The sequence below is a fragment of the Oncorhynchus mykiss genome, chromosome 10, assembly GCF_013265735.2.
Source record: "Oncorhynchus mykiss isolate Arlee chromosome 10, USDA_OmykA_1.1, whole genome shotgun sequence".
NCBI classification, from domain to species: domain Eukaryota; kingdom Metazoa; phylum Chordata; class Actinopteri; order Salmoniformes; family Salmonidae; genus Oncorhynchus; species Oncorhynchus mykiss.
The window spans coordinates 85,212,406-85,222,482 of NC_048574.1; the positions used below are offsets into that span (position 1 = coordinate 85,212,406).

The window sequence follows — 10,077 nt, forward strand, 5'->3', positions numbered from 1 at the left end:
CTACCTGTTCTCTGACGTGTATTATAATGATATGCTGCACAGTGGTAAATTAAAACATACTCTGTGCTGTAACGATAATTATCTCTTTCCGTCCCGTTTTTCTCTCTCTCCCCCGCTCACAACTCAATCTCTCTCCCCCTATCTCTCTCTCTGTCTCTGTCTCTCTGTCGCTCTCTCTCTCTCTCCATCGTCTCTCTCTGTCGCTCTCTCTCTCTCTCTCTCTGTCTCTCTCTCTCCCATTCTCCCATCTCTCCTCCCCCGCTCTCTCTCTCTCCATCGTCTCTCTCTCTCTGTCTCTCTCTCTCTCTCTCTCTCTCTCTCTCTCCATCGTCTCTCTCTCTCTCTCTCTCTGTCTCTCTGTCTCTCGCTCTCTCTCCATTGTCTCTCTCTCTCTCTCTGTCTCTCTCTCTCTCTCTCTCTCTCTCCATCTTCTCTCTCTCTCTCTCCCTCTCCATCGTCTCTCTCTCTCTCTCTCTCTCTCTCTCCATTCTCTCTCTCTCTCTCTCTCTGTCTCTGTGTCTCTCTCTCTCTGTCTCTCTGTCGCTCTCTCTCTCTCTCTCCATCGTCTCTCTCTGCCGCTCTCTCTCTCTCTCTCTGTCTCTCTCTCTCCCATTCTCCCATCTCTCCTCCCCCGCTCTCTCTCTCTCTCTCCATCGTCTCTCTCTGTCTCTCTCTCTCTCTCTCTCTGTCTCTCTCTCTCTCTCTCTCTCTTTCAAAGTATTTTATACCTTGTTCTAACGTTGTGTTGATGTTTTGTGACAGCGGGGACCTGCAGGTGGTTGGCAGTGCCCACTGTGCCTACAGCACGTCCCAGAAGGCCATAGGAAAAGATGACTTCACCCTGATCCCCGAAGGAACCAACGGTATCGAGGAGAGGATGGGCTTCGTCTGGGACAAGGCTGTGGTGAGAGAGTGTGTGTGTGTGTGTGTGTGTGTGTGTGTGTGTTTATGTGCATGGACCCTGGTCTAAAAGTGTGTCTTCTCTCTCCTCTTCCTTCTCTCTCCTCCTCCTCTTCGTTCTCTCCTCCTCCTCCCCTCTCTCTCTCTCTCTCCTCCTCCTCTCTCTTCTTGTCCTCTTCCTCTCTTCTCTCAGGCCACGGGTAAGATGGATGCGAACCAGTTTGTGGCGGTGACCAGCACCAACACTGCTAAGATCTTCAACCTGTACCCACGGAAGGGACGCATCGCTGTGGGTTCTGACGCTGACATCGTTATCTGGGACCCAGACAGGACCAAAACAATCACCTCCAAACTGCAACAGTCGGTGAGGGAAGAGGAGGGTAGGATAGGGTAGGGTAGGGTAGGGTTGAGGGAGGGAGGGAGGGAGGGAGGGAGGGAGGGAGGGAGGGAGGGAGGGAGGGAGGAAGGAACTGGAACCAAGACATGATCAAAACCTTTACCTCCAAATTACAACAAAATAAAAACTGAATCCTCTCCTACTTTCTACCCTTTATCTCCCTGCCCTCCCTCTATCCATCCCTCCTTTCCTCCCTCTCTCCCTCCCCCTCCTCCCCTCTCCCACCAGGCTCTGGAGTATAACATCTTTGAGGGGATGGTGTGTCGGGGGGGTCCTGTCGTCGTGGTGACCCAGGGGAGGGTGGTCTATGAGGAGGGGGAGGGGCTCCGCGTCCAGCAGGGTTCAGGACGCTTCATCCCTCGCCAAGCATTCCCAGACTACGCCTACCAACGCATCACGACTAGGAGCAAGGTAACTACAGATCCCACAATGCAACACAAACCAGGAAGTGGCCCTACCCCCATCAGAACGTGTTTTGGTATTAGCTACTAATTGGGCGAGTTCGACAGACAACATTACAGAACAACTGTCCCTGAAAACAAACTTCTCCCTTTGAAAACGGCCTATTTGGCATCAATATGAGTCAGAAATATTTATTCTACAGCCAAAATTTACTATAAAGTGTAAAATAGAACAAATCTGTTCATAAAGTTAGTCTCGTCCAAAACAGAGAGATGATACAGTAGGAAAAATGGTAGGTAACAGAATTAAGGATACATAACAACCTTGGGTTGTCCAACAGTTGTCCTTGGGTTGTCCTTGGGTTGTCCAACAGTTGTCCTTGGGTTGTCCAACAGTTGGGTCCTTGGGTTGTCCAACAGTTGGGTCCTTGGGTTGTCCAACAGTTGTCCTTGGGTTGTCCAACAGTTGTCCTTGGGTTGTCCAACAGTTATCCTTGGGTTGTCCAACAGTTGGGTCCTTGGGTTGTCCAACAGTTGGGTCCTTGGGTTGTCCAACAGTTGGGTCCTTGGGTTGTCCAACAGTTGGGTCCTTGGGTTGTCCAACAGTTGGGTCCTTGGGTTGTCCAACAGTTGTCCTTGGGTTGTCCAACAGTTGTCCTTGGGTTGTCCAACAGTTGTCCTTGGGTTGTCCAACAGTTGGGTCCTTGGTTTGTCCAACAGTTGTCATTGGGTTGGCTTTATTTCAATCCTTTCCAGTAAGCAGCTCAGCTGCACGGGACCTGGTTGTAATGCCCGTGGTAAATTTGGTTTGATTTTGGATATCTCTATGTGGCTAGTTAGGGACCATCAGGTAAATTAGACAATGTACATGGGTCAATAAGTTAAACTTCCAATAGCTCCAAATTTCAATGACTTAAAAAACCTAATTCTAACTATAAATTGTAAAACTTCATATACAAATATTGTCTCATTTGCATTGTGTAATTGATTGACGGTCCCTAACTAACCCCTGAGATAGGCTATCCAAAGTTAAACCAACTTTTCCATGGTTGCACACCAGCCTGCTGAAGCTAATTATGGAAGGATTTTGGCTCTTTCCACATGCGAATACACATCACCCAAATGACACCCCGAAACCAACTCAAGTTTGAATTCAGTCATGGTCGCTAGCGCTTCTTTTAATGACCCAAATCTAAAACGAGGCCAAATCAGGAAGTTCAGCCTCCCTTTAATGGAGAATCGAGACTGACTGATATACAAATCTCCTTGAATCATGTTAACTACTACTTGTAGTCAGTCAGTCACAATTTACCCATAACACATCACGGTTTTGATCCTCCGGAACATACATATTAATTATTAAATAAAATAATATAAATATGAAATAACCATTATATTTATCTTGGGCTTCATGGGGTGAAATAGTGGTTATTTGTGACCTGCTAGTCTCTGCTGAGTCATCAACAGATGTTCTGGTTGTCATGGGAAACGGAACTTCCAGCCTTTGGACGTTAACAAGGAGACAACCCATTTGAATTAACTCCTCCTCCACATATACTGGATTGGTTGAGCAGTGCAGAAGAGAACCTCCTCCTCCGACTGTTTTTCCCCCCTTCTCTTCAAGAGCCAGACAGGATGTAGTTTGAGGCGTTTCTTTCTGCTACGTTATGTTTACTGCCCTGACTCACTAGACCTAAGATAGTGACACTACATATCCCATAATGCAACGCAACCAGGAAGTGGTGGATTGCTGTATCAAGAGCATGAACGGTGCTAAGGTAGTGGCACTATATACCATAATGCAACACAACCAGGAAGTGTTTTCCCCCCCCCCCCCCCAATCTGACCGTTCAATTGAATGGAAACGGTGCTGTACTGAATGAACAGTTGGAAATTCGGGGAGGGGTTAGATTGTGGGTTCAAAATTCACCGCTACCCCTTTTAAATACGTCACTCATTGCTTCAAGCCACACCGCTGCCCCCCCCCCCCCCACCAGAACGGGAGCCTCAAAGTACCTCAAAGTCTGTTCAATACAAGAATGTTTTTGGGAGGAAACGTGTTGTTCAGTACAAAGCGTTCCGCAACGTTCAATCGAACTGAACGCACCCTTTGGGTTAAAGGCCCCACTCCAGTCACATGATCATCCATCTCCTAAATCTCACCTTGCAAAACGAACCACTGAGCGAGGTCCATTTTTTGCCCCGGCCGGGTCGGAGTTTGCACATTTTAGACCCTTCCGTTGGTCCTCCAGTGAAATCTCCACCCACCCATTGCAAAACAAACTTGCCTGTTGGTTTAGGAGACAGAATAAGAGTGACAACCGATTCTAGCCTAGTGAAACAGACAGAGCAGCGCATCTCCCTCCCCTCCTGCTGAACTTCCTTTTCATTGGGATTGGCGGTGAATGTGTGAGGTCACATTTTGGGAAATTTGAATGGGGGTGATCTGATCATGTGACCGGGGTGAGCCTATAAGATAACAGCTAGAACCAAGACATGACATGTTACACTGGATGCTTCTGATTTGAGTCTGTCTGTCTATCTGTCTGTCTGTCTGTCTGTCTGTGTGTGTCTGTGTCTGTGTCTGTGTCTGTGTCTGTGTGTGTGTGTGTGTGTGTTCTACAGGTGAAGGGGAAACAAGGTGTGTCTCGTGGGATGTATGACGGGCCGGTGTACGATGTTCTGGCCACGCCCAAATACATAACCCCCTCCCCTTCTGCTAAAACCTCGCCCACCTCCCAACAGCCCCCACCAATCAGGAACCTCCACCAGTCCAACTTCAGCCTATCAGGTAAGAGGACATTGAGGTGAAACAACATTTATCAGGTGTGTGAGTGTGTTTGTATCTAAACAGTCTCTCTTTCTCTGTCTCTCTCTTTCTCTCTGTCTCTCTGTCTCTCTCTCTGTCTCTCTCTCTCTCTCTCTGTCTCTCTCTCTCTCTCTCTCTCTCTCTCTGTCTCTCTCTCTCTCTGTCTCTCTCTCTCTCTCTGTCTCTCTCTCTCTGTCTCTCTCTCTCTTTCTCTGTCTCTCTCTCTCTCTCTGTCTCTCTCTCTCTCTCTCCCTCCCTCTCTCTCTTTCTCTGTCTCTCACTCTCTCTATCTCTCACTCTCTTTCTTTGTCTTTCTCTGTCTCTCTCTCTCTCTCTGTCTCTCTCTTTCTCTGTCTCTCTCTTTCTCACTCTCTCTCTCTCTCTGTCTGTCTTTCTCTATCTCTCTCTATTTCTCTGTCTGTCTTTCTCTCTCTCTCTCTCTGTCTGTCTTTCTCTCTCTCTCTTTCTCTGTCTCTCTTTCTCTCTCTCTCTTTCTCTGCCTCTCACTCTCTTTCTCCGTCTCTCTGTCTCAGGGGCTCAGTTTGATGACAACATTCCTCGGCGCTCTGGCCAACGCATCGTAGCGCCACCTGGTGGCCGATCCAACATCACCAACCTGGGATGAGCAGCTGGGAACATCACCTTGTTTTGTGTGTTTGGCCTCACAATATTCTAGACTCGAGGCTCATCTATGTCTGCGTCACAAATTGCACCTTATTCCCTATCTAGTGCACTATTTTTAACCAGAGCCCTATTCCCTATATAGTGCACTATTTTAGACCAGAGCCCTATTCCCTATATAGTGCACTACTTTAGACCAGAGCCCTATTCCCTATATAGTGCACTACTATAGACCAGGGCCCTGTTCCCTATATAGTGCACTACTATAGACCAGGGCCCTGTTCCCTATATAGTGCACTACTTTAGACCAGAGCCCTATTCCCTATCTAGTGCACTATTTTTAACCAGAGCCCTATTCCCTATATAGTGCACTACTTTAGACCAGGGCCCATAGGGTTCTTCATCTTTGGGCCCATATAGGGGGCATTACTGTAAGACAAACAGCAGGTTTATTACAATGGAAACACACACAGTGTTTGACCCCTCTAACACGCAGACGTGAACCCACTGTGATGTCATGATGTGTCGTTGTCGTCTTCACCCTGTCAGCATGACTTCTCCTTCTCCTTCTTCTCCTTCTCCTTCTCCTTCTCCTCCTCCTTCTTCTCTTTCTCCTCCTTCTTCTCCTTCTCCTCCTCCTTCTCCTTCTTCTCCTTCTCCTCCTTCTCCTTCTTCTCCTTCCTCTCCTCCTTTTCCTCCTCCTCCTTCTTCTCCTCCTTCGCCTCCTCCTTCTTCCCCTTCTTCTTCTTCTTCTCCTTCTTCTTCTTCGCCTCCTCCTTCTTCCCCTTCTTCTTCTCCTTCTTCTTTTTCTTCTCCTTCTTCTTCTCCTTCTTCTTTTTCTTCTCCTTCTTCTTCTTCTTCTTCACCTTCTTCTTCTTCCTCTCCTTCTTCTTCTCCTTCTTCTTCCTCTCCTTCTTCTTCTCCTTCTTCTTCTTCCTCTCCTTCTTCTCCTCATTCTTCTTCTTCGTCCTCTCCTTCTTCTTCTCCGTCTTCTTCCTCTCCTTCTTCTTCTTCTCCTTCTTCTTCTTCCTCTCCTTCTTCTCCTCATTCTTCTTCTTCTTCCTCTCCTTCTTCTTCTTCTCGTTCTTCTTCTTCCTCTCCTTCTTCTTCTCCTTCTTCTTCTTCCTCTCCTTCTTCTTCTCCTTCCTCTTCTTCTCCTCATTCTTCTTCTTCCTCTCCTTTTTATTCCTCTCCTTCTTCTTCTCCTTCCTCTTCTTCTTCTTCCTCTTCTTCTCCTCCTTCTTCTTCTCCTTCTTCTTTGTCTTCTTCCTCTCCTTCTTCTTCTCCTTCTTCTTCTTCTTCTCCTTCTTCTTCTATCGTGTCAGCTCAGACACGGTGCTCCTCTTACTCCCTCTATTGGTCAGTTGAGGAACCGCAGTATGTCCTGCAGCTGGTTTAGGTATCTTTGGTATCAGTATGTATTTCCCAGTGTGTCTCGTGTGGACCAGTGTGTCTCATGTGGACCAGTGTGTCTCGTGTGGACCAGTGTGTCTCGTGTGGACCAGTGTGTCTCGTGTGGACCAGTGTGTCTCGTGTGGACCAGTGTGTCTCGTGTGTCCCAGTGTGTCTCGTGTGTCCCAGTGTGTCTCATGTGGACCAGTGTGTCTCGTGTGGACCAGTGTGTCTCGTGTGTCCCAGTGTGTCTTGTGTGGACCAGTGTGTCTCGTGTGGACCAGTGTGTCTCGTGTGGACCAGTGTGTCTCGTGTGGACCAGTGTGTCTCGTGTGTCCCAGTGTGTCTCGTGTGGACCAGTGTGTCTCGTGTGGACCAGTGTGTCTCGTGTGTCCCAGTGTGTCTCGTGTGGACCAGTGTGTCTCGTGTGTCCCAGTGTGTCTCGTGTGGACCAGTGTGTCTCGTGTGGACCAGTGTGTCTCGTGTGGACCAGTGTGTCTCGTGTGTCCCAGTGTGTCTCGTGTGGACCAGTGTGTCTCGTGTGGACCAGTGTGTCTCGTGTGTCTCGTGTGGACCAGTGAGTCTCGTGTGTCCCAGTGTGTCTCGTGTGGAACAGTGTGTCTCGTGTGTCCCAGTGTGTCTCGTGTGTCCCAGTGTGTCTCGTGTGTCCCAGTGTGTCTCGTGTGGACCAGTGTGTCTCGTGTGGACCAGTGTGTCTCGTGTGGACCAGTGTGTCTCGTGTGGACCAGTGTGTCTCGTGTGTCCCAGTGTGTCTCGTGTGTCCCAGTGTGTCTCGTGTGTCCCAGTGTGTCTCGTGTGTCCCAGTGTGTCTCGTGTGGACCAGTGTGTCTCGTGTGGACCAGTGTGTCTCGTGTGGACCAGTGTGTCTCGTGTGGAACAGTGTGTCTCGTGTGTCCCAGTGTGTCTCGTGTGTCCCAGTGTGTCTCGTGTGTCCCAGTGTGTCTCGTGTGGACCAGTGTGTCTCGTGTGGACCAGTGTGTCTCGTGTGGACCAGTGTGTCTCGTGTGTCCCAGTGTGTCTCGTGTGTCCCAGTGTGTCTCGTGTGTCCCAGTGTGTCTCGTGTGTCCCAGTGTGTCTCGTGTGGACCAGTGTGTCTCGTGTGGACCAGTGTGTCTCGTGTGGACCAGTGTGTCTCGTGTGGACCAGTGTGTCTCGTGTGTCCCAGTGTGTCTCATGTGTCCCAGTGTGTCTCATGTGTCCCAGTGTGTCTCATGTGTCCCAGTGTGTCTCGTGTGTCCCAGTGTGTCTCGTGTGTCCCAGTGTGTCTCGTGTGTCCCAGTGTGTCTCGTGTGTCCCAGTGTGTCTCGTGTGTCCCAGTGTGTCTCGTGTGGACCAATGTGTCTCGTGTGGACCAGTGTGTCTCGTGTGGACCAGTGTGTCTCGTGTGGACCAGTGTGTCTCGTGTGGACCAGTGTGTCTCGTGTGTCCCAGTGTGTCTCGTGTGGGCTGGTAACTTATCGCTTGTTTTTAGACGTTTGATTCCACTCCTGTGATACACATTTCTTTCACGTGGTATTTGACAGCACAACGATATGTATATCTTATTATATTCATGGTGAACGTTTTCTTTCAAACACAATCATTCCCTGTGTGCAGACTGTTACTGCATACTGTTACTGCATACTGTTACTGCATACTGTTACTACATACTGTTACTGCATACTGTTACTGCAGACTGTTACTGCATACTGCATACTGCATACTGTTACTGCATACTGTTACTGCATACTGTTACTGCATACTGTTACTACATACTGTGTGCATACTGTTACTTCATACTGTTACTGCATACTGTTACTTCATACTGTTACTGCATACTGTTACTGCATACTGTTACTGCATACTGTTACTGCATACTGTTACTGCATACTGTTACTGCATACTGTTACTGCATACTGTTACTGCATACTGTGTGCATACTGTTACTACATACTGTGTGCATACTGTTACTGCATACTGTGTGCATACTGTTACTGCATACTGTTACTACATACTGTTACTGCATACTGTGTGCAGACTGTTACTGCATACTGTTACTACATACTGTTACTACATACTGTGTGCATACTGTTACTGCATACTGTGTGCATACTGTTACTGCATACTGTTACTACATACTGTTACTACATACTGTGTGCATACTGTTACTGCATACTGTGTGCATACTGTTACTGCATACTGTTACTGCATACTGTTACTGCATACTGTGTGCAGACTGTTACTACATACTGTTACTGCATACTGTTACTGCATACTGTTACTGCATACTGTTACTGCATACTGTTACTGCATACTGTTACTGCATACTGTGTGCATACTGTTACTACATACTGTGTGCATACTGTTACTGCATACTGTTACTGCATACTGTTACTGCATACTGTTACTGCATACTGTTACTGCATACTGTTACTGCATACTGTTACTGCATACTGTTACTGCATACTGTTACTGTATACTGTTACTGCATACTGTTACTGCATACTGTTACTGCATACTGTTACTGCATACTGTTACTGCATACTGTTACTGCATACTGTTACTGTATACTGTTACTGCATACTGTTACTGCATACTGTTACTGCATACTGTTACTGTATACTGTTACTGTATACTGTTACTGCATACTGTTACTGCATACTGTTACTACATACTGTGTGCATACTGTTACTTCATACTGTTACTGCATACTGTTACTGCATACTGTTACTGCATACTGTTACTGCATACTGTTCCCTCCCCATCAGAACAGCACTGCACACTGTCAATTCACCATCAAAGCAAAGCAATATCATCACTCCCACGCCTTGAAAACACTTGACATGTACATGTATGAAATAAACAACTGGTATAACTGTGTGATCAAAACTAAAGGAACTGATGACTTGATAAAAGTCAAGTAGAGAACAAAGATGTGCGCGTCTGTTTAAAAAAAACACGACCACTTCAGGGTGAACAGCTAATTTAGTAGAGGAATCACATGTTATATTGGACATGACGAAGATGATGATGATGATGATGCTATTTTAGACTGTCTGAGTCATTCACTCCAGAGGTCGATCTTTGTTGTGATGAGATATTCAACTCTCTGCTGTATGGATCGTTCACTCCAGAGGTAGATCTTTGTTGTGATGAGATGTTCAACTCTCTGCTGTACGGATCGTTCACTCCAGAGGTAGATCTTTGTTGTGATGAGATATTCAACTCTCTGCTGTATGGATCGTTCACTCCAGAGGTAGATCTTTGTTGTGATGAGATATTCAACTCTCTGCTGTATGGATCGTTCACTCCAGAGGTAGATCTTTGTTGTGATGAGATATTCAACTCTCTGCTGTATGGATCGTTCACTCCAGAGGTAGATCTTTGTTGTGATGAGATGTTCGACTCTCTGCTGTATCGATCGTTCACTCCAGAGGTAGATCTTTGTTGTGATGAGATGTTCAACTCTCTGCTGTATCGATCGTTCACTCCAGAGGTAGATCTTTGTTGTGATGAGATGTTCGACTCTCTGCTGTATGGATCGTTCACTCCAGAGG

At 47.2% G+C, this 10,077-nt stretch overlaps 1 protein-coding gene across 1 annotated transcript in view; it reads left to right on the top strand.

Annotated features, from left to right (window-relative positions):
- Positions 1–5,338, top strand: part of LOC110515429 (dihydropyrimidinase-related protein 1-like) — a 19,739-nt gene extending 14,401 nt beyond the window's left edge. The window contains exons 10-14 of the mRNA XM_036934324.1: positions 763–904; positions 1,094–1,264; positions 1,526–1,708; positions 4,324–4,489; positions 5,041–5,338. Of these exons, the coding sequence (XP_036790219.1) occupies positions 763–904; positions 1,094–1,264; positions 1,526–1,708; positions 4,324–4,489; positions 5,041–5,132 (754 nt within the window). The 3' untranslated portion in view covers positions 5,133–5,338. The remainder of the gene's footprint in view (positions 1–762; positions 905–1,093; positions 1,265–1,525; positions 1,709–4,323; positions 4,490–5,040) is intronic.
- The last annotated feature ends 4,739 nt before the right edge of the window (positions 5,339–10,077 follow it).